Below are 25601 nucleotides of genomic sequence, written 5' to 3'. Positions count from 1 at the left end.
GCAGGGTCTGGCCCTTAAAGTGACAGATGAAGGGAGCAAAATCACTTGGGAGATGCCCACAGCCCTTGAAGGCACTGCTGGACTGCTGAAGGGGAATACAAGGACTACAGAAGGTATGGCACTGGACAGAAATCTTGAGAGAACTTTTCCAATAGGACAAAGATAAGGTACATGTTTAAACAAAACCAAACAAACATAAAATCACCAAAACTGTAGAACTAAAACTGTCACATATAGTTCTAGAACAAGTCAGTTCAAAACACACCAACCTTAATTCATTTTAAAAGTTCTTTTAAAAGAAGTACGTTTGCTTTCTTCACCTTGCACAGAATTCACATTAGAGTACTATTAATGATCCCATTTCTAACTCATTTCAGTTAGTCTGCACATTCTAAAGAAACTTTTGTACCAGTTGTGGAAAGTAAGACTGGCATTTCCCAGGACAAAACCCAGCTCTTACCATGGCTCCAGAACACAAGCTGAGCACTGTTAGGGATTTCACTCCTTTTGTTTTGCTTTAGATGAGAAACAAACAGTCAAAGGCAATGGGAAAAGTAGAAAGACTTCTGAAAATACCATCATCCTGGCAGGACTATGACAGTGTAGGCCAGATATGAGGCATATCTGGACCACAACCAAAGCCATACCACTCTGGATAACAAGGAAGTGAAAGATTGAGCTGCTAAGCCTAGTGACAGTTTATGAGAGGTACCAAACATACCCAGCTCAGCAGTTTTAATCGAGGAAAGAGACTGTCACTGATGGTTTCTCTATATTCAACTTTGCTAATTTCATACGGTCATTGAACCCAAGCCAGATATGAGCCATTAGATCAAACTTCATTTTCCTCTAGACAGCTTAATGGAATTTAACAAAGTACTTTAAATGATATAAAAACATACAAAAAGCACCAGCATCAGGGCTCTGCAATTGTTGTGTCTTTGATAATCCCTCCTACTACTTTAGTCTGGTGAAGTCAATAAAGAAAAGGACCATTTAGCCTGCCACTACAGACCAAAGTTCATTGTTTTTCTTTATGCACTATGGATAAAGACTGGTTTGTTTTCTCTTTAGGATGGCAGCATTTTCTATGCTTGCAAGACTCAGATGAGTTGCTTTTGCTATCCTCAAGGACATATTTTTCATCTTTATTAAGGAAATTCTTGTTTTTGCTGAATTGCCTCCACAATGACAAAAACCCATCACCTAGACACAGCTACACCAAAAAATCATTTCCTCTATCAGGTCATTTTGAAACATCTGGTCATCCCTACTTATTTTCCATTTTGATAGAAACTCAACAGAAGAAATGGAAAAACATCTCAACACTAACTTTCTCAAAGCAAATGGGTGCATGAACTTGACCAACAGATGATGCACAACCAGAACCAGTGACGTAGCCTTTATTAACAGCCTGAGGTCATTTAGCTACTTCTGATTTTAGTGTAACTTTTAATCCAAGAACAGCTCTAAATTACATTGGAACATAAAAAATGGAGGGTAGATCTTTTCCTGAGACCTTGGTTGAGGCCTTGGAGCCTCTGCCTAACTTACCTCCATGTTCATGCAAGTTGAAGATGGAAACCATTTTCCAGCTTTTCTATTTACTAACAGCACTGCAAATTTTGGCAGTTAAGTAGCTTTTGGCACCAGCTGGTTCCCAAATACCTCACACCCATATTTTTTCTCACATTTTCATTTTCTTTCTGAATTAAAAAAGGACATTGTTTTCACCTGTTAAATTACAGTGGCAGCTGTCCAGAAACCAGGATGAAGGCATCTAGATTAAAATTCAACAGCACCAAACATAGCAATTTCTTTTAAATAACAGTTTCCTTTGTACTGCTAAAGATAAAGGTCATGTCTGTAAGCCTTGTTTATTTTTAGGCCAGCATCATTTTTCTACAGAAAGTAATTATCCATTTTGGTTAAAAGCAACATTTCCAATATAGTCTAATAGCTATGACAGAATACAATTTAAAGACAGCTGTGTGAACACACTCAAGCTACCAAATCACCATTAAAGAGATAGCTGAGAACTTTCTGCAATACTGCAAAGAGTGGCCACACACAGAAAAGCCACTGCTCTCCTTCAGCTTGCTGATCATGGATCTGATTTGAGCATCAAGGCATCAAGAAACAAGGTAAACTGCATACAATCCACTATTCCTTCCCTCAGGACTTACTTGCAAATGAGAGAATCCACCCAACAAAGTAGAAGATACCTGGACAGAGTCCTTCAACAGACTCAGGGTTATTTTTGTGAGCTCAGTTTAGCTGGGCAGGTTTCAAGGGAGCACCTGGACTTACAACACCAGATGCTTCTTCGCATCAGCTCCAGGCTGCAAGGAAAGACTTCGCTCGTGTGAGACCACCTATTGACAGGCACCTTGGAAAAGGTAACAGCCACCCAGCCCCTCAGCTTCAAAGGCTTTATATTCCCTTCTGGAAACCTCCCTGCTACTCTCCAGCTTCTGCCTTCTCAGACACAGCTGGTATCACAGAGAAATGGAAGTTAAAAAGGAAACTGCCAACCCCTCTGACCCACCCACCCCCAGCCAAAAAAAAAACCCCAACCAAATAAAGGTACTGCTTTGTATTTGCTTAAATCTGTTTCTTTTACATATTTAGTCAAAGACTTCCTGCATTTGAAAAGCAAATGTTCACAGGCTCCTAGGATTCTACTTTGACACCTACAGGACACCAGAAACCCTTACATGAATCAAAATTCATTAAAATAAGCTCTCAAGTGGAACAAATGCATTCTTGGAAGTCTTAAGGGAAGGAGTGCTTCTTCCTCAGGCAGAAATGATACTGGCCCAGCTCTCAACCACAATCTCTACTTGTAACAAAAAGATGCCTGACCATAGGGGCACCCAATACTTGAAATCACAAGGAAGATATTTAGTGATACAAAAAAAAAATCACAAATAACTAACAAAATATTCCTTCTTACACAAAAAGGAAGCCATCATCTGCCTTGAAAAAATCTTTTAAAGGAAATTTTCTAGCTTGAGAAGTGAAACCACACGCAAACTGAAGCACTGCACCTCAAATTTACAGATTTCAGTCAGATCAGAGAGTTACAATGCAACATACCTTCCAAGAAGTCAGCAGCATCTGATGGAAGTTTCAGGGCAGTAAGAAACCACTCTGTGGTGCTATGATTTAAGGCTTACTTTATCAGCCATCCCCCACTGTTAAAAACAGGAGGCTCTGCAGCAGGATAGGACTTGTCTGCATGTCACCCTACCACAGCTCATGAACTGGCACCTCAACCCCAGCTTCGGTCTAAGCCCAGCAAAGCTGAACTATCTGCATCCCATTTCTGCCACTTCTGTGGAGGCTGTAGTAGTCAGAAGGATGAAGCCAAATTGCCTTAAACTGTCACAGCTTGCCACAAAGTGGTATTTGTCAGCTCTCAGGGGTTCTGGCAGCCACAGCTCAGTTTCACATGCTTCCAATCAAGCAGATTCAACACAGAATGCTAAGGAACGTCTGTGTGAATGCACCCTTACAATGGTGCATGTCACTCTACCACAAAAACTCAACAACTTACACAGGATCCCAAACTTGCAAGTAGACCTGTCCCATTTCTTCAACAACTAGTGTAAAAATAACACCCATTTCCCCTTGACCTACTACATTGAATGCCTGAACCTTTACAGGAAAACAATCAACTGCCCTTGCTATCACAGTCTACTTCAGCTGCATCATGAAGTTAAGGGAACATTTCACTCTGTTCTCTCATATTTAGGGACCAAAAAAATTTACCTGGGGTGGAAAGTTTAGGTTGGGGTTGCTACTGTATCTCTATTACCACCAAAACCCTTTTTTTCTTGGAATAGGACAATTTACTATATTTTGGTGATAAAAATATATATTGAGTGCTCTAGGACTGTGAGCATCTCCTAGTCTAACAGTCCAAAGAACAAGCTGCTCTTTCATTTGAGACGAATATACAGAGATTAAAATTCCTAAAGATTTTGAAAACAATAATAATACAGATTTTTCTCATTTGATGGCACAGTTTTGAACTTCACAAAACAAATCTGTTCAGGCAAAAAAACAGAATAGCATCACCAAACAGTTTAGAGTATATGCAATTGTTACACTCATGACATCTACTTCAAATCCATTTCCATCCATGTTCTGGTACAGAATTTTTCCATTTTAAAGCAGACTTTTTAAAAGTAGCATCATACATGGAGGACACCAGGGAAATCAGTGCTCCAAAAAAAAAAAAAAAAAAAAACCCAAAAAAAAAAACAATGCAGACTTACTTGCATTCCCCAGGTACACTGCAGCCCCCATGGAGCAAATTACATCCTTGTTTACACACAGCTGTAGACACAAAAAGATTTAGGCATCAGTCTGGGCAGCCAGGTATCCATTAGTACAGCAGCAATCTGGAGCAGCTCAGGTAGGGCTCCTGTCATTTAGCCCGTCTGCTGTGTGTGCAAAGCAGATTGCCTTTTGCCATGTTCCAACAGTTGTTGCTTCCAGACAGTTATTTCACAAAACACAGCGCCATTACAGCAAAAAGGCTTTGCAGCAAGAGCAAAACTTTTATAAAATACAGTTGTTTTAAAACCTGGTATAATGCTGGAAATCCCAAACTTTAAGTGATACATGACCTTGAGTAAGCCCTAAAAATGGTCCTCCTCATCATTAACAAACTTTTTACTGAAAAGGAACAGAAAACAAAACCAAGAAGCCCTCAGCAGAAAGGAGAGTATGCCAAATAATTTTAGCACTAATTACTTACTGAAGGCAAAATGCAGAGATTTGATTGAGTGGTACATTAAAAGAGACAACTACACTTGAATTTCTGTTCCCATTAAGAGTTATCAAAAAGCTTTCAGCTTTGCACACTTTACACTTAAAACTTTTTCATTTGCAGAAACAGTGTTATGAGGGCATTTTTATAGTATTAAAGTCTACTGTATTAGTGATGATCTCACTTTAATAAAATCTTATATTAACAGATGTAATACATCATTTTGCTTTGGAGAAACACCACCATTCAATAAAGTCAATTAGTAAAAAGATGTTTCACTGTTTTGAATACTACATTTGTTTAGGTGTGTCCACAGCACACACCAGAAGCAACACTGTGCTCCACTCTTCACAGAGCATGCTTTAAATAAAGATTTATATTGAAAGGACAAAGGCTATATGTGCTAAAATCAATATGCTACAGCATCAACACCACAGAAATACCTACTACAGTTTACACTTATTCTACATACACCAGGGCTAATCCAAGACAAAAGAAACATACTACCTTGTTTGCATTCTTCTCCCATCCAACCTTCCATGCAGGCTTTGTTTCCATTTTGATCACACGTGTAGTGACCAACAAAGTCATCTCGAGGGCCACAGAACTTGTTGCACAGTGCACTGTAGTAATTTTCGTCACACTTCACCCTTATCTGCACTTCAAAATGGGCAACAGGGCCATTGATTTGTAGGGTCTTCCATCGATCTTCTGGGTTGATCATACCAGCATGTGCCACTCGTTCTATCAACAAGTTTTCACCTTTTTGGAAAAAAAGGTAAATTAAACAGGGGGTTAAGTTTGATAGCACACGAGGACATATGGAATCCAAACACAAGTACTCAACCGGTTAAGGGAAAACCAAGTAAAGAAAATGTTAGGATGATAAAGATCTACTGTATAACTGAATTTTCCTTTGCCTTGCAAAGTTCATTACAGGAAGGCCAATTTAAAAAAGTGTCCCAAAGGAAATATTAAAAAACCCTGGAACATAATCCATAGGAAATAGCTTATTTTTCAAGGCAGCCAAACATACCACACCCACATGCTGACAACTAGCAGCTTTATCTTGATCTGAGGCTCTTCTTGCATCCTTTTTGTTCTTATAAAATTGCAAGATCTGCATTATCTCATAGCTGAGATAAAGTTATCTGCTGTAAGTTTAATTTTAAAAACAAAGCAAAACACAATACATTCAATTTGCTGTGAAATTACTGAGCAATAGTGACTGCTCTGGTATGCTTGCATTATGTACATAAACTGGCTTGTTTCCATTTTATCATTCTCTCTAAAATAAAGGCAAAACATCTTTAACAACCATTCCATAGAACACTGCACAGCTCATATTTGACATTTTGAGAAGAAATAAACAAGTGAACCCAGGATTGTCAAGAGCCATTCTCATCTCTGTATCCGGCTTATCCTCACTCCCAGTGAAATTCCTGATAACTGTGATCCCTGTTGCAGCACACTCTGTGAGCATCCTGCCTCGTCCCCACAGAAAGCAGCAGCTCTGCTCCTGCCAGGCTCCACTCACTGAGGCCAAACCCGCACAAAGCATTACCTGTCCCAGGGGACAGGAAGATTTTAGGCTGTAAGAGTATAGAAACTGCCAACACAAAGTATTTTCATTTATATGAATATCCTTTTGTATCTTCATCCATATAATTCTTTGCATAGAAGCTTCAATACCAGGAGGTGAGACAATTATAGCCAGTACAATAAATTATACAACTGCTTTAGCAAACACTGAGAATAAGCAAAGCACAGTGGGGGGGAGGGGGGGGGGGTAAGGGCAGACAGTGAGTAGCCCCAGTGACAGGAGTTTTATAATGGTTTCACCATTCAAATCTGGTACCACCCTACTCTACAGCTTTTCTAGGTAACTGCAAGTTGCATCTGGAACTCCAAACACTATTTAAGGATGAGAAAAAGGTACAGAAGCTTCACTTGCACATTTTAATTCCATACCCATTTATAAAATAGCTATAATATTGCCAGTGCAGAGCTTCAGCACCCATTTTCTTTAAATAAAGATTCTGTAAAGTACACGTTAAAAGAAATTAATAACCAAAAACTTGCACACAGCAAGAGGCTGAAATGGTAGTGAGAAAAGGCCTGAAGTTCAAATTATTAATAATATAGAACATGCCAAGCTGGTAGCAAGTAATACTAAGCTATCTCCTTCAGCAAATGCATTTTACCTATCTAGTTGCTTTCTAGAACTCATTAACCTCATCTGTTTAGAAAACAAAACCCAAGGAGTGACTGTTTCTCAACCAGAAAGTTATTGACGGTTTAGAAGTATCCTGTGCATCTCTTACCAAAGTGGCATTTTCCCTTCAGCATGTAAAAGGACTAAAGTGACAATTTTCACCCCCTCCAACATTAAGGGAAAAGTTACAGAAGTATCAGGCTCTGCAAAGTATTTTACTCTTTTTATATATTTTTCCAAGTTTGCTTCAATAAAAATGTTTCCTCTTGAAATGAAAGAATATTGAACTTAAAAGGAACCCCTTTTAACAAAGCATTGAAAGGTACTCCAGTTATTGAGACCTCATAGTAACTCTCAGCTTTATTATTAAAAGTGGTATTGCCATGTATAAGCTGCATGCTTGCTTGGACTAGACTGTATAAAACATTTCATGGCTGGCCAAGACACACTGAAGCCCATCCCTCTTCTTTAAGTCTCCAGCAGAACATGCAAGATAGAAAAGGCCGCCTGCATTTTATTTTTGACCAATAAGATATTTATCATACCAGTCACCATTGAAATGTTAATGATTAGATACAGTCACAGGATTGTTTAGGTTGGAAAAGACCTTTAAGGTCATCAAGTCCAACCATTAACCCTGCACTGCCAAGGCCACCACTAAACCATGTCCCCAAGTGCCACATCTACATGTCTTTCAAATATTTCCAGGGATGGTGACTTCACCACTTCCCTGGGCAGATTTCAGCCTCCTTTAATAATCTTATTTTCCCTCAATGACTATTGACCTGAAAAACTATAAAGGAAAACATGCTGAATCACCGGATGGTTAGGGAAATTTGAACAAATAGCAAATACACATTATAGAGCTGCCTTCCTGCTATAAGCAACAGAGGCTCCTTAAAAACAGCTGCAGCAGCCACTGATGTGAAAGTGCTTCCTCAAAGTGCGTCAGATAGACTGAAGAACAGGTCCTGAGATTAAAGGAGTGGCTTATATAAAAAAAACTCTTATCAGACATCTTCAGGCTAATGGAGATGCATCAGACCCAGTTAAACAACTGGAACAAGCATTACAGCTACTGCAAATATACCTATGCAGAACAGACCTCTTGATACCCAGGGTCAAGAACAGGGGAAATAACCCGAGAGTGCTCTTTTCATCTTTTTGAACACTCAAACTTTATCTTCACAAGCTCCTCTGAAAAGGAATGTATTCAGAGTCTTAAGGGTTTTTCCTCAAGCTTCTATCAGTGTAAGCAGGGCTTAACAGCCTAAATAAGCAAGCCAAATAATTTACCCTGAACCACAAAAGGCATCAGGGAAGCAGCTCCAAGCCATTTCATTTTTAATACTAAATTTTTAAGTACCAGAGTAAGTATGAGAGTTCTGTTTAACTTCAAATTTAACACTGATCCTAGGCAGAAGGTGCATCTTCCAGAGTGATCTGTAAACACAGGGAGGAACGTGTTTGTCAAGGTTTCTCCTCCCTCCCCCACAATACCAAAGTGTGTCTGAAGATATTCAGTCTCTCTCACGTAACTGTTCTGATGACACGAGCTTGCTCCCTGCATCTGACTTTGCCATAGAGGTTCACCTTCGGGATTCACACTCGTTACTTTTAGCCCTCAGAAAAGGGCTGAATTTTTCTGGTTATTGGTCAAAAAAGCATCTTCATTACTCAAACTTACATAGACACAGCCCCCAAGCAATTTCCTTGATTAATAAGTTTTCTAGAAGTCTCTCTAGAAAAGCAGATAGTGGTACAGATGTTTGCATAAAATGAGATGATGGCTAAAAGGTAGTTCTTTAATCTGATTTTTAGGAGCATCTGATTTTTGGAAGAGCAAGCCTTATCTGGAGGGTATTTAACTGTGCAACTCTGCCCATCAGCACCCTGACCCTTAGTAGAGGTCAGACATCCCCAACAAGGCTGTACAAAAGGTGATGCTGGTAGTTGTAAGGGAACACAGGGATATCACACAAACTTCACATCCAAAAGGAGCAGGAGATGCTCATCTCAGAAAGCACATTCTCCTCAGCCTTTTTTTCAAGCCCCCATTTCCAAAAACCTAAGGACAGATGATTAGTGTCCCACAGATTAATGGGAAGGAGGAAAGCAAGCACTGCATCCCTGCAGCAGACAGGGTCAAATGGAAAGTTACTTCACACGTGAAGATGCCAGCTTGCTTTGTCATGGGCTTGGCCTTGCCAAGGCCTCTGCTGAGTTCTGAAGTGTGCCAAGTCAACTGACTTACCTGGAAAGCAGAACTGCTGGGACAGATGACAGCGAACAGGCCCTTCGCGGTGACTTTGTATCTACGCCAGTTTCCTCTCCCCCTCCTCTTCCACCCTCCCAAAGCAAACAAGTGGTTACACTACACTGCCCCGAGCCAACCCTGCTGTGCAGAGGAGCAGAAAAACACAGTAGTAGCTCAGGAATCAGGGGCTGAAGGATCCTCTAAGAATTTGTACAGGAAAACATTTGCCCTGGCAGACTTGCTCTTGAGATGGTACTTCACAGATCAGCTCGAGTCCCCCTGCCTTGCTCTCACTGAGTGCAAGAAGAATACAGGATGCTTGGACACAGAGGGAGGGAAGGATAACAAATGTTCTAGAACCTTCAAGTTGTTCACTGGAAGCCCCAGCCCCTCCTTCTAGGTTTTGGAGGAGTTTTTTGTTTGCCTGTTGTTTTGTTTGGGTTTTGTTATTTATTGTTGTTGTTGCTATTGTTCTGTTTTTATTCTGTTAGGGAGGTTGTTTTGTTTTGGATGGGGGGTTTTTGGGTTGTTTTGGTTTGTAATACCCACTTGGGAGTCTAAACTGGAACACAGAACCTACATTTAACTTTCAGCCTTACTCATCCCCATTAAAGGAAAGCAAAATCTGACTCTAGAACTAATTAATCAGCTTATAAACAGACCCTGGCAATTACTTTGATTAATCTTTCTTACAGTAGCAACAGAAGATACATGTAACCTGATCCCCAGATCAGCACAGCGCTCAGGACTGACAGGGAGTTAAGCTTTCCACAGACATTCACTGCACCCCTCCAGGATCAGATATTGTCTTTTCTCTGGAGCAGTTGCTGTATTCCCTTTCCTCTTCTCTAACATGTGAATTTTTACTGATCTGTGCCTGTTTGGCAGTTCAGTGGTGCTTGCAAAAATATAAGTGTAGCATCTTTGCGTCTTGACAGATTCACAAGGCAAAACCCACTGGAGGGCTCACTGCCAAGATCACTCAAAAGAAAAAAAAAAAAAAAAACAAAAAAAAGCAAACCTTCAGCATTGAGAATTCTGAGTTCTTCCTAGGAATATTACATTGAAAGCCTAAACTGAAGCACAGCAAAGCAACATATCTCTATCACAGAATCAGTAAACAAACTATAAAAACATTTAACCAAGACAAGCATTCAGCTAGTCTTCTGCCAAATTACAGGGCAAGAAAGCCTTCCTAAATTCACCTGACAAGCCTTCTAGATTTCAGATGCAAAACAACTTTGCAGTACCTCTCTCTGGCAGCCTAAATTAAAGGGAAGTTCACTTTCCATCAGCAGTTTCTCATAGAGCTAAACTGTAATCTGACACTTATATACCCTCCCAGAGTTCATAAAAACTGCTAATTCAAGGAGATGGCACACTAGGCCTCCAGAAGACACTCTATATCCTGTTGGCCTGAAGTTCAGAGGGAAAAAAATGAATGCAAGTAAAGAGATTTGTTAGAGCATGTTAAACTAAAAAGCATAACAAAGACTTAACAAGCCTGAGGTGACTGTCCTCTTATCAAGTGTATTGAAAAGAAATCTGGGGTTTAAAGCAAGAGGTTTCTGCAAATTCTAAGAAATAAACAGAAAGTTACAATACTATTATTTACTAAAAAGCTAATTAAAAAATGAAATCCAGCACTTAAATGCAGGCAGATGATATGCAGGATAGGCTGGCTCTTCATGTTCAGTCCTTCCTACATCATCTCATGAGTTGATTTGCCCTCTGTAAACAGGGCATGAATATTCTAATATTTGCTGTATTAGGTGCCCCTAGTTAAATTATTCCCAAGCTGGAAACCATTTAAATTCACATCACATAGTACTTTTTTAACAAAGCATTCAAGAGGATTCCTCCAATCTGTTACAATGCAGGGTTATCTAAACTTATTCAAGATTTAGGCTTACTCTGCTCAGCAGACAAGATCTCATTTTGAATACTACTCGCAGCTTTGGGAAGTGCCATTCAAGAAGGCTGTGGACCAACTCAGCTGAAGGGTTGCAACAATATTAATACCAGAGATGCAAAGAAAACACAGCCAATAGAAAAAGGCTGAAGGAGCTGTTTAACAAGACAAAATAAGCTTAATTCTAACAGAAGAAGGGTTCAGAAACAAACGACAAACTCATTACTTTGTCTATCATTAGAGTATGTTAGAAAAAACTCTGAATTAGGAAAGTGCAAGTGGGACTGATAACAGTCTTCAAGAAAAAGGACCTTCTGACTCTAACACAGCCTTAACATTAATTCAGCTTTGCCATGTTTTTATGCTTGATGCATTTTGATAAAGGTGGTCAGTGAAGCAGCAAAGCATGGAATTGAGAATTAGAAATGATGATGATTTGGGACATACATAACCTCTTTGCTACCTTAATGTTCAAACACTTACCTTCCTCTACATTGATCCCAACCAAAATTAATAGTCCATCAATAACCACAATGCAAATCTGAGGTTCATTTTTTTTCTTGTAGCCAGAGGCATCAATTATTTTAAGACATATTTGTAAACCATGTACAAAGAGTAGGTTCAAGCTGGAGTCCTCCTTCGGCAGCATTATGGCAACCAGCACCTTGATATGATTTTCAAGTATTTATACAATAATCTTGCTTTCACTTCAGATAAATAACCCTGCTTTGACACGGAGTATTGGCATTTACAGACTGAAAATGCAAGGTAAGTTCCAGTACTTGAGAGGGATCATACCATGATTTAGAACACTTTCACCAAGAACATGAAGCACAGTTCCCTTATGGGGGGCAAGAATATTTACTTGTTCACCTGATCATGGAAATTATTGCACAGCATGGTCACAGGCAGACTGAGGAGAATTTGAAGTGCAACTCTACAGATTAGCTTCCTTTTTTTTTTTAAAAAAAAGGGACTACCATGATTTGTAAACATTTTTAGAGCTAATTATCAGAAGCCATGTGTTAATTACACCCTTCATTTACAATTGTACATTCTTTTTCCTATATAGCAATAATTTTTCCCAGTTCCTCACTAATTTGGATTTGTACATGCCCTTTACTCAACAACAGGTTTGCCTAGAGCTGATTTGGAGGGATGGCTGATTGCAAATTGAGGAGGGGGAAAACTGTATCCTGCTGCACACATACAGCACAGAATAAGCACAAGCTCCAAACTTTACATAAATACTCACCAGCCTTCGTATCATTATCCCAATCCCACGCTTCTAATATTAATGTGAACGATCTCTGAAAAAAAACCAAGACACCAATTAGACAGTAATAAAAAACTGTTATAACCAGACAAACTGATTTGAAATAAGCAGATTTTACTGCTACAAGAAAGCCAACTGGAAGCAGTTGAAAATTTCATTTCTCTGTTGTCGTGTGAAAGCCCTTGAAGGCATCTTCTCAAAAGCATGAAATATAACAGCATTAAAAATTGTGGGACAAGCCATGCTAACAGTAAAACAAAAACATTCCACACACACACATTGAGGACTGAATTATTATTACTCTCCTCCCACTGCATCTAATTCTCAGCTTTGCTTAGCCACAGAAATCCTTTTCAGAAGCAGTCCTAAAAGGTTTAAATGAAATGAGGTTCTGAACCTTGGGAAACAGCTGGGATATCTAAGACTTAAACAAATGAACCACCTCCCCTAGAAAGGAATGAGAGCCATCCTTTAGGGAGCACATGAAAGAAAAGTCTATACCAGATCTGTTTTACAGAAAAACATATTTAAAGAAGAAACAGTTCACCCTGCATCTATCAAAAATTTAGACTTCTGACTCATGGAAGGCTAGCATGAAAAATAGACCTACAAAACACACAGCAGAAACAATTATTACAGTAAGCACACCTGGTACTGTACTCTCCCCTGAGGAGAGAAAAAAACCCCATGATTTCAGACAGTTTTAAAACTATTTAGAAAAAAAACATGAAGGCTTTACTTCACTAAACCAAGGCTGCAGGCATTTCACTTGGTTTATGATCAAATATGTAGGACAGATGTTGATATTCAAATACTGAACTTGTATAGAAAAAAGTTACCTTATGCATACAGGTAATTCTTAACTGTTTTGAGTTTAACAAGAATAGCTGTCCAACCATTTCAGCTTTGATAGCTTCCAACTGCTACAAGCAACATTGAGATCCTCACGTATATTCAAAATCAAGGAAAAACCATCAAGAAGAGAAAAGTTATTGCACCGCTATCCTAAAACCCTCCTATAGACATCCTCATGCAGAGCCAAGCCCTAATGTGTGCACAATTCACAGCTTAATGATCTATAAATTCACATGGATATGGGGACATTCAGCCAAGAAATTGCAAGGACCTTCTTTGGAAGAGAATTACGTAAGAACTCAGCCACCTTTCACACAATCATCAGGGCTATTTTACTGTTACATCAAGAGATGTGTGTTTTTTATTTTGAGATGGCTCCTATGTGCTTTATACACCCCTCAACTCCACACCAAGGAGGGTTAATCATAACATTGAAACCTCCCCATTTTAGAACAGCAGCAACAATAAGATCAGTGCAGCACCCCAAGCAGAAGGGCTGTTTGAGGTCTTCCATGACTACAGGAGAGTTTGTTCTACCCAGAAATGCACTTGAGTGCTTATTTTCCTATTGCTCAGCTATATTAACATACAAACCACAACTCAGCCTTCGAAACTTTGTACTGTATTCTCAGCTTCAGACATATCCTAGGGAAAATGATTTTACACTACTGAAACAGAAACAGGTTTAGTGGTGACTATTTAGATTGGACTCAAGAAAGGAAGGGAAAAGGGAGCTCAGCAGTGACCATACTGGACAGAGGCATACTTGAGCTCGTACAGCCCTTGGGAATGGACAACTGAGAGAGATCAGCTGAGAAAGCAAAGGCCTCTGCCTCTGAGGTGTGACAGCACAGCTCACAACTCCACCCAATTTTTGAAGACAAATATTAGTGGAGCATTTTAGTAGCTTCCCCCTCCAACTCCCTGCACTCCCCCACCCCCAGCCTCAGCACTTAGGGAAGCAGGATAGGATTCTACTGTACTCTGAAAACACTACCTGCAACCCCTCTTCCTAACTGCTACCTCACCCACATATTCAATAGTTGAGAAAATAAGTTCTATATAGTACTGCCCTACTGGCAACTGCATGTCTCCTTATTTTGCATCAAAATTATGAACTAATCTAGGCAGAACTCTGCAAATCAGCGAAAGGTCCAAAGTTATCCACATCTTCCACTTTTAACTACTTACCTTCTAACATATCCCTTAGTTTCCTGTGTTCCACTGATTTCTACTAGAAGTATAGACCAGTGCTCAAGTGCTTCCAGATGCTCATTTACTTATCTTATGTAAGTGCTGGTCCTTCCTATTGCAAATTGGCTGTTGCACCTGACTGCCCATAAAAGTCAGAAAGAAACTGAGCTAGACTTGCAGTCTTAGGAAACAGACCAGTCATCTATGCTTTCCCATAACACCATTTGAAAGCAGATTTTTATCCTTGCCCAGGATGCTAAGGAATTTCCGTGGGTAAAGAGTTCCATGCAACACACTGTTCCAGCATGATCATGCTGGACAGTGTCAATGGGGATGCTCTACTCATTTTAAGATGCTTAAAACAAGAAATACCACAGCTCTGGGGGTAAATCTCATGGTCTAAGTTGGCATAGTCTCTGGAGCAGAAAATATTGCTTTACAATCTTATAAAAACTTAATAGTATATTATTGTAGGAACCTAGAGTGCCGAGAATATTTCTCTGCCTGTTTTTAAGGGTTCTTACCCCCCTGAACAACACTGTTTTAACCTCCAACCTTGGAAAAAATTACCAGTGATCAGACAGGAACTAGAAAATACAGTGGTGTGAATTAGGTGGTAGACTACTCTGTAAGATTGTCACAGGGTAAAAAATGTAGAGGTTTTGGGCTTCTCTTTGTAGTAAATAGATAAGAGTAAAAAGTATCAAAATGGAGGATTGTTGTTCTCTAAACCTTCTTCTCCTTCTTCTACTACTCCATGTTCTGCAGTAAAAGTAGTTTGGAATGATTGGATAGAGAATTCCGCAGTTCCTGCCCGTGTTACTGAATAATTGGTAGGAAAGGGAAAATAATATACATTTATAGTAACTATTGGTTAAATTATCTTTAAAAGGCTGTGTAAATCTTGGTAATTAGAGACTTCACTCCTGCTTTCTGTGCTCTATGCTGTACCTGGGTCACGCTGGTGGCTCTGTTCCTCTGATAAGGCTTAATAAACAACTATCAAGCAGCATTGAAACTCAAGGAAAAGTCTCGGTTTATCTTTGAAACTCCTTGCAAGGACTTCTAGAAAATTCTCTCCCATCAGGAGGGATTTGATTTATGGCACGGTTCAGTGTCACATTATGAGCAACTATGACTCTGGTGCAGAGCTGCTCCTCCAAAATTTGGAGGAGCCCACACAGCTCGTGCTGCCTCCTCGTGGCTTTGCAAGCTCCAGGTCTGGTTTCCAGCATTTGCTTTTACCATCCTCCCACTGGTCACCACCAAGAACCACAAGCCCACCCACAACAAGTTTAAAGAACCTACACAGCAAAGACAGGACACAGACTTTTAAATCCTTTCACTTCCTTGTGTCTACTGTTATGGCACTTGGCTGCTGACACATGAAGAAGCACTTGGAGGGTAACCTTTTAGAAAGGCTTGCAGTCACACTTGCAGGAGATTAGAGATGTTAATCAAATGGCATTACACAGTATTGATAGACAAATGTGTATTTACTGGACCATCAATATCATCTGTGACAGATCTCAGTTGTGCAACTTCCTGGTCTCTACTGAGTTACACAGCCACCCTTCAAATACCCCAACAGACACAGCAAGAATGCAACCATAAAACTGATTTTTATGGCTATTTTACCTCTAGACAAGGTACCAACCCAGCTTGTCACCCTTCCTCATCTCCAGCTGGTCAATAACTTCAAAGAGGAATTCCTCCCTGTGGTAGTGCAATGCATCATCGTACTACAGCTATACACCTCAAAAGAGAAAACTGGTTCTTAACCCACTCGTTCAAAAAAACCAGTTTTGCCCACTACCACATGCATCAAGTCTTGCACTAGATCTGCTTATGTTTCTTTGAATTTTGCACTTCACTTTAAAACGACAGCTGAAAACTTACAAAAAAAGCATCTGTGTTACTAAATATGTTCATAGTATGCTGCATTGACAGCTTCCCAGTTATGGCTCAATTATCAGAAACACGTTTTACTACCAAAATGATTTATTAGTGGAAATTTTAACATCCATATGGCTCACCCTGAGAGTAACCTTACCCAATAACCAGAGTAAGAACTAAACTTCAATAACACTAATGGATATAAATTTTTAAGGATATTTTCAGCTTTGTAATGGCCATACTTATTTTATGAAAGCATCTGCACTCCTCTACAGAAAGTCTAACACAGACTACCCAGGACATACTAACACCAACTGAGAGTAACTCATCTATAGCAGAGACATTGACAGCAGACATCTTTCTTAAACTGTGCTTACAGAAAACAGCAACAGAACCTGCATTAATTTAGCTCTTGTCCAGAACCTAAGGACTCCCCATACAGCAAATCTTTAACCCCCTCACATCATCCAGCAGTGTCTTGGCTCTTTGATGTATCTTTAATACTAACAGACTCACTTAAAAGTTATTTAAGAACATGTTCTCCACAGAGACTGTTGATGCACGTTCAAGTTCATGCATAAATCTAACAAAAAACGCTACACAAGTATCCTAAGAATGCCCCAAAATCTTGAGCCTTATGCAGAATACACACACCACCACACCTGCTTCTTTAACCTGCACACAACTCTTGCTGCAGGCTGATAGAACAGCAGGACATGCATATTCCAGTCTGTTCTGATACATACAAAAAGCTGTGTGAAGTAGAATCTATTGTTCATTTCAACCAATACTAGCAAAATATTTAGAAAATATTTTTAAAGTGACCACGGCATACATTGGAGGGGGAGGGGATGGGGGTGAGCACCAGTACTGAAAAAGAGACTCGATTCTACTGATTTTGGTGTCTAGGTTTACCTTCTGGAAAGAATTAAACACACGAACAACAGGATTTGTGCTCATCAAGCCAGAACTCAGAAGATGTTAAAGCCTACGAGTCAGAAGAGTATCAGCACACTTCTGCAGAAGAGCACAGCTTATGCAAGAGCCACTTCGTAGGAGTTAACCAAACAGATATGCCAAGTAGCTTGGAAAGATACAAATTAAGTCCGTTTATCCTGGTGATGCTGCCTCAGTTGTGGTTTTTTTCTCAGACTGGTGTTGACACAAGCAACTTCAAAGCATTATTCCACTGTTTACACTAAACAAAACACTCCCCATACTATCCCAGCGACCTCCTTTCTGGAGAGGGGGGAAACAAGACCTGTAATATTGGTTTGGCACTGTCTTTTCATGACCTATTACTATTACCTTGATATCTGCAAATCAACATTCAAGAGGTAGGATTTGGGTTTTTTTTTGGCAAAACAGTCACGTCAGACTTTTCATCCCAAGAAAGATGAACAATCTGATGACAACACTTTCAGTCAGGTATAGAACTTAGATTCTCCAACCAACAGTCTGAAAAATGCAAAAGGTGAAGGTTGAGCTGAAATCAATACTTGAAGTTTTCTGCATCAATAACATTCTGTGGTGACTTTTATGTTAACAGACAAAAAATTATTAATTTCACATGAATAAAAGGACTGAGTGGATTTTCTACAGGGAAAAATGTTTTAAGAATCAGCTATGAAGTATTAAAAAAGCGTGGCTCCTAAACAAATCCCAAGCCCATCTTATCTTCCTGTTCCACAGTCACACAGTAAATGCAGGGTCTCATCACCAGGAAATACTGTTTCTTTTCAAACCTCAATCAAGCACAGGCAACATTTGTACTCAAACATTTCAACTGTCCAAACACTGGATAGCATATCACAAGTCTCACTGCAGGTTAATTTCTGCAACTTCTGGAACAAGCCACCACCAATATTTTTTGCAGCTAAGTCCACTAAGTCTTGATCAGCACAGTCAATTCTCATACTTGCTTTCCTAAGGAACTTTGAGTCAAGTGAGGCAAGCTCAGGTCTGGGGGGCTTGCCCCCCCTTTTTTTGTTTCAGCACCTCTCCCCTCCCCCAGGCAGCCTGCTTGCCATGGAAAAAGCTGACTTCAAGGCAAGCATATTCCATTTCCTTCCCCAGGAACTCTGCAGTGAGTTCATACAACTTCCTCATGAATAACCCAGAGATGGAAAGTGAATAAGGAAGAAATGAAGAAAGATTCTGAGAAGATCCAGGACTCATTGTCAATACAGGCTTAAGCACAGACAGACAGTCTGAAGGTTTATCTTTTAGAAACAGACTTTATAAAGTCATAATAGGGACCTTTACTGAAGGAATAAATCATCCCCATTTGGGGGGAACATGGGGGTTTGGGGACAGGGTAAGGGGCTTATTTTGAAACTTGAAGGATATTTCAGCCACTTGCATGCAAGAAGCTTGTCTGCTGAATTCAGAGACCATCCACCATGCAAATCATAAAGATGCCCATCCTCCAAATCCTCATATTTCATTTAAGGAGCAAGCATAGCGAGTCCTAAACAAAAGCCTTCCCTTTGTAAACCAGGGCCAAACAGTCCCATTTTGCTAGGAGTGGAAGGCTGGGTTGGAGTCCTGCAAACATCAGCAGCAGATAGCAGAAAGCAGTTGAGCAAGCTGAAGCTCTCTCTTTGAGAGCAATTACTGCAGTTATACTCCTCTTGGCCCAGTCACAAAAGCAGGATGATGTTTACAAACTCTGGAGCCCTAATGTTGTGTGAGGGGAACTCTTTATGAATTAGCCCCACCTGACAATCTTTAGGAAGTCTGCAAAACCAGGGAGGGGTGAGAGGGGCTATTTTTTGCCATGGTTAACAGACAACAGGCTGATATCTCCACCTACATGAGTCTTAACACTCATTCCACTCCTCCACCAAACTAAGCAAAACCTAAGCTGGAGAGGTGTGTATGTGTGTGCATATGGGGGTGGCAGAGGGAAATCTAGACTATTAAGATCATTTCATTGCAAAAAGAGCACAAATAAAAACAACAGGTGAATAGGAGTCAGTCCTGGAGTTAGTATATCAAATTTAACACCCAGGTAGAGACTCACTTCAGGCAAAGAAAATTACCCAGCAACTAGGTGGAAGAATCCTACCAACCAGCTGCATGCATCTGAAAGATAAAACAGCTTGAAGAAGGAACTCAAAGGGGTATCACAACACCTATTTGGCAGTGCCTAGTGTTTTATGAAATGGGAGCAGTATGCTTCACTCCAGGGTGATCAAACTACCAGGATCCTGACATACCTTACCAGAGGATACATTTGTACTAAGATCTTCAGGTGAGAGTTTGAAGATAATCTGATCCTCCTGCGACGGCAGAATGCAGCAGGAGTTTCTCAGTGTGGAGGGGTCTTTATATATCATGGAACAGCAAACATTTCAGCTGTGGAGTTCTTAAAATCATCTCAAGTCACACACTAGCTTTAGCTAATGCCTGTAGAAACAGTGACCCATTTTCACAAAAGGCCTAAATGCCTTGACAGACTAGAGCTCCTCAAGGCAGGATGTTAATAGAGTCACCTCAGACCACATAAAAGCAAAGTGAGAGCCCTCTGGAGATCCATCTATATATGAGAAGCTAAACCATGGGAGTAAAGACTCCACAAGCTTCTTGTAACTTAGCACCCTAGACAGACACTCAAAAGCAAATCTCAGCCAAGTCAACCTTGTGACAAATGGCAAGTCAGAGATGAGGCATTTGGTTCAGCACTGGCCCTGACCTCTGATAGCACCTGTCAGCCAGCTGCTGCACCAGGGCAGCAGCATCCCTGAGGAAAAAGGAAACAGGCACCCCAGTAACAGTTTTCACAGCACCAGGAGCAAGCCATTAGCTTCTCATTTAGAAAACCTGCAGGAGATGTGACCAGGCAGCAGTCAGGTGAGGATCTCATCCGAAGAAGAGCTCATCTGCTGGCTGCTCTCAGCTCCTAGAAGAGCCCCTCCCTAGTCTAAAGCAGTGCCTTTCACCATTACACACATAGCAGTAATGCTAGTCCAAGGGAGCAGAAGTAATGCTTGCCTCTGCTTTTTTTAGCTGTCTGCTATTCATCCCCACCCCATCCATCCCCCTTCCCCTGATTCCAGCATGTACACATCTCTGCTGTGTTAAGAGCAGATTAAGTTCCAACCATGAAGTCCGAGCTGCCAACTGTGGCCACTTAAATTTGAGCAAACACCATAGGATTGACTTCCAAATCATCTGTTTTCCATATACTTTCAGAACCAAGCAAAAAAAGCATCAGTGAAAATTCAGCTACTCAGGACTCCCATGATAACTTGCCTTTCTTGAGATTTTTCCAGCAAGAATATCAATGTTTAATACCAACCCATGCTATAAGCTGTCAGTTTTCTTGAAATACTTCTATTTTACTGCAAATGCCTTCTGTTTATGCCATTTCTACGCAGATCCTCTGTGACACAAGTCTCAACAAAAGTATTGGCTTATAGAACTAATCAGTACATCAAGGAGGAAAGAGATTATTTTTTCCCAACTGAATAAGTTTAATGCTTATGAAAAAATAATCAATTTCATCCTAAATGACCAGTAACTTTATTGTTGTTACTAGAACAATGACATTATAGATGGTCTTTTAACTTCTTATTCTTTTCTCTTTCCATGGTATCTTTCAGAATTCTTTGTACCAACTGTCATAATAAGGATTACAGTGTTGCAAATCTCATTTTAACTTCCAACCTTGTTGAATGTAAACTAATTTTCATAGAGCACTTCATAACCCTGGGTTAATGACACCTGTGACCTTGTTCTTCTGTGCAAATCTGTATTGATAAGCAAGGTTTCACTAAATACATCTTTTGACTTGCCAGTTCCATAACCAACTACTCCTTCAATCCACCTAAGCCATCTAGCTTTTCCTAGCTAAGCGAGTTCCCTTCACAAACTCAACACGAGTTCTTTGATCACAGTAAGAGATCTGCCTCCCACTCTCATCCATGTCTTGACTACTTAATATTCAGAAGTCTGTTGTAAAGAGCAGCCTGGATAGGAAAAGCAGTTAAAGAAAAACAAAAATCTTCCAGGAGGCGGGCTGCAGAAATCAAAGGTCCACAGAAATGCAAGGAGGAAGAACAACGAATCAAGTTATTTCCATCAGAGAAATGAAAAAGTTGGCCAAAACTCCTCAGTCTGGAAAAGACACAACAGGAGTGTGTGACAGAAGCCTAAATGCTTCAAAAAGCCCTGGGGATGGGTCAGGAGTAGATAATCTGTTTCCATGGTCTTGGCAAGAACTAAAACGTAAGAAAGTAAGCTAACAGGAGTCACAGCCAGGAGAAATGAGAGAGAGAAGACTGCATTTTAGGCAGAACGCTACACAGGTGGCCCCAGGGAAAAGTGGTTTTAAGAGTTTTGTGGGTCCTGGGGCAAACTGGCACAAATACTTCAGAGAGACTATTTCTGGAGGCTCCCAGGCTGAAGACAAAGCTTGGGACAATGACAAGCAGTTTTCTATATTCTTGCCATTAACCTCCAGTGAACATTTGTTCACATTCCCTGAACTCCAGTTCCAGCACAGGTGTGGTTCTGAAGCAAGTATTTCACTTTTTCTGATGGCTGACATTAAAACAACAAAGTGCTAGAATAAATAACACAATTACACTATGGAATCTTGCACACCTGCCTGAGTCATTACCATCTATCCCACGAATACGAAAATTGTGACCAAGGAATGTCTGAGGAAGAGAAGGAAGCCAGGAGAAACAAAGCAGTTCTAAATCAGATTTATAATTATATCTCCTCTTTGAAAACCATGACAGAAGACGACATAATTGAAAAATCTAATCAAGATTCTCCTTTCTGCAATACTGAAGTGTCGCATGAAATAGGACAAATGCAGAAATCACCAACCCATGCATTCTATTCAGTCAGGTACCTGTTGCCATAAATGCAACAAATGCTGTTCAGATAAAAAAGGCAAGCTGAGCTAAAGCTACTAACTGGGAGATCTTATTATTTAGAATAAAGGTTTAGAGGACCGTAGGTTTCTGAAACTTCCCCTGAGGAAAAGTTAATCCAGACAGTCTTTTAATAGTGATTAAGTCAGGTGACACAAAGCAGAACATACTGTCATTCAAAGCAAGACAACAGAAATGCTCAAATACAGCAAGCACTTATTTCACTAGAGGAAGATTGACAAGTGTCAAGTGAAATACAAAGCTTAATGATTTCACAGCAATTTTTCACACAAAAATTCATCAGCACATTTGTGACAAAAATCCTGGTTTAACTATAAGAAAACCAGTACTTGTTTTGGGGAAGACTGGTAAACCAAGGTTTACACAGGAAAATAACTGAAATAATTTCACAATTCATCTCCAAACTTTAGCTGTTCTATTTATACTAGCCAAAACCAACCCCTACTGGCTTCTATGGGGCACAGAAGAAAGCTGGTGCTATTCCTAATTAACCTTCCTCCACTAAGAAAGTGATTCTGCACCGTCTACGTGTGTCACTGAGCCAAGTGTCACACCAGCCAGACATGTCATTGCATACCAGCTGAAGAGCAAGCAAGAAATTAAAATCTGGGCCTCTCAGCCACTCAGGAACCAGTCTAAGGAACAAAACAGCTTTCAAAACATCATCTTTGCTCTCCAGGGAGAATTAGGGGAGGAACAGAATAGGAAAGGCAAAGATTAGGTTAGCATGACTGGCACAGAAGCTGTGAAGGCAAGAGCATCTGTGACAGTCTGAAAATAACAGCTAAAAAAACGTTAGAACTTAAAAGCTGAAAGGCAATAAAAAGCAAAAACCAGTCACAGACTTGCTGTTGCTTGAACCACCCAAAATGCAGCACTACTCTCCATAAAACACATCTTGAAATAATGTAAGGAATCCTCATCATTACACAAGATCCCAGACACAAACTACTGGAAGAATCAGTCTCTTCAGAGCAAACCAGGTTAATTATCTAGATTTCCAAAAGATGCTTCTAGATACTCTACATGGATCCCTAGAGTACTCCTGATAAGTGGAAACAGTAGATATATCCTTTTAGCCATTTGGGTCTGCCTCAATATCTGTGTGCCTGACAGTTGCTACAGGCTCAGCCCAGGCCTCAGATGATACAGATTCAGAATTTGAGCAGAGATCAAAATCCTTACTGACCTCAGGAAACACATTTTAGACCAAAATAAACAGGAGTAGAGAAGCAGGAATTAAGACATCACAGGCCTTCTGGAGCCATACCTATATAGAGGTAAACCTACTGCTGGTAATCTTTCTCATTTGTACTTTTTCACACTCTCCAGTAAGGAAAAAAATGCCTTTAAAGTTTTGGTCAGTATGCACGTAAGACCTCCTGCAGGTCTCTAACAAGTCATGGGAAAAGACTTGCAGAAACTCAATACCATTTGACAACTCTGTGAAACTGCTTTTCTTCCAGGTAAAGGAAGACCAGCTCACCATTCCTATTCCAATCTGTAACAAAGAACATGGCAGAAGAATCTTGGAGATGATCCTCAGATCTGCTGGGCAGAGGCCTGACATCCCATAAAAAGCTTGAGGCATGTGGCCTCAAAAAAGGACAGCTTGTCCCAGCAGCCTGAGCACAGCAATGCTCTGTTCACACATTACCACTGTGAAAGAAAAACTGACACCATAAAGAAGGATGACATGTACACAAAGTAAAATCCACCTGAAAACAGTCTTAAACCACCCTGCTCATCACTTTGCTTTGTTTCAAGTAGCTGGTCAGAGCTAATGGTGAGCACAGAATACAAAAGGGTTACAGAAGAACCATTAGTCATCCTTCCTACAGGCACAGCTCCCCTCTGCTAATTTACCCAAGCTATCTACATACACTAAACCTTTATGTACTCTGATTAAAAGTTAACAAATATTTGGGTATCCTTTGATATGGCTGTTACTGTGCCTGTCCCAGTGAGGTTTCTCGAAAGCATATTGAAATATAAAATAGGATCAGCAAGCTTTCCTTCTACGCCTTAGAAGAAATTAGATAGTAGAGAAGCCAGCCAATTACCAACACTATTTTAAGTATAACAGCTACCATCCAAAGCAATAGGATTTGGTATGGAACACTACAACCATACAAAAGGAAGAGAAAACCTCCTAGTAGTCTACCTGATAATTGCCAAACAGCTATCAGTTTGTATTCTCACTCTCAAACAGGAGAGCCTAGTTAACATCCCCCAGTTACATTTCCCTTTTTGAGAGTCCTAGAGCAAAAGCAGCAGAAAGGAAAATGAAATTAACCCCACGTGCATCAATCCTGAAAATGCGCTTGAACCTTAAATAACAGCCTTCCATCCTATTCAGGGAGAACACAAGGTGTTGATTTTTGAGATTAGAAATCGATATTGAATCAGAAATTACATACTAGGAAACAGAGTAGCAATGCCAGTAAATGTTTCTTTGCTAGTATCCGGTTTTAGTGGACCAAAAAAATCAGAATCCACTGTTTTAGATAGAGGATCATAGGATTAAGTGTCAACAGACATTTTGCCTGATTATTTCGTTAAAGGAAATAAACCAGCTACATCTTCAGATACTTTCATGACTTCACATTTAATAAGCTCCAGTCCTCTCCCCCACAGCTGGAGCTGGCAGTAAGAGTATCCAGAGATCCACCCAGTTAATCCAATAGCAAAGAACAGAAGAAAATATTGATGAAATTAGAAAATAGAGAGAAAAGACGTTTAGATAGACATGTACAAGTACCGTACCAGGCAGACAGTTGTGGACCATCTGAACATCACTCTGTTAGATTTAAGTGGAAGCTCTCAGCCTTGCTACCACCTTTGAACTGTTTTAGACAAACTTGATATTAACCAAGTATCCATGTCTTACTCTTTTCCTAAAGTTTTGGAAGAAGTCCAAGATAAATTAAGCCCATTATACACACACTTTCTTGTTGCATTAATGAAAGTGTAGCTAGATTGTCTCTTTTGAAGTGTATGTAACAACCATGAAGACCCATTAACGGTTAGTGCAAGGCTTGTTTTATGCTAATATTTAGAATTCAAAGATGGACTAGTAATTAATACTGCTCTTCCCCTCCCCTCTGCACTCCATGTGGCATGGATATTAGTGTCCTCTGGGCACTTGGAGCCATGCATCATTATAATTTCAACTTGAAATCAAGAGGGAATTAAACTAACTATGTAATAACATACTTTAATTATTGTTCTGAACACAGAACACCTGCATGCACTCTCTTTTGTATTGGAAATATGCATACTAAGAAGTTAAGCAAATTTATAAAAA

General features: G+C 40.0%; 1 protein-coding gene across 1 annotated transcript in view; it reads right to left on the bottom strand.

Moving 5' to 3' along the window:
* Positions 1 to 14496, bottom strand: part of LOC121673084 (protein jagged-2-like) — a gene marked incomplete at its 3' end in the record, with an annotated part of 38423 nt that extends 23927 nt beyond the window's left edge. The window contains exons 1-4 of the mRNA XM_042046131.1: positions 14487 to 14496; positions 12420 to 12560; positions 5288 to 5542; positions 4284 to 4344 (exon numbers count right to left, since the gene is read on the bottom strand). Of these exons, the coding sequence (XP_041902065.1) occupies positions 4284 to 4344; positions 5288 to 5542; positions 12420 to 12560; positions 14487 to 14496 (467 nt within the window). The remainder of the gene's footprint in view (positions 1 to 4283; positions 4345 to 5287; positions 5543 to 12419; positions 12561 to 14486) is intronic.
* Between the last annotated feature and the right edge of the window lie 11105 nt (positions 14497 to 25601).

The sequence above is a fragment of the Corvus kubaryi genome, unplaced genomic scaffold (assembly GCF_017639235.1).
Source record: "Corvus kubaryi isolate FWS band 111438036 unplaced genomic scaffold, C.kubaryi_AGA036_p1.0 65170, whole genome shotgun sequence".
NCBI lineage: Eukaryota > Metazoa > Chordata > Aves > Passeriformes > Corvidae > Corvus > Corvus kubaryi.
Note: the sequence above shows the minus strand (reverse complement) of the source record. Positions and strands in the feature narration are given on the sequence as shown.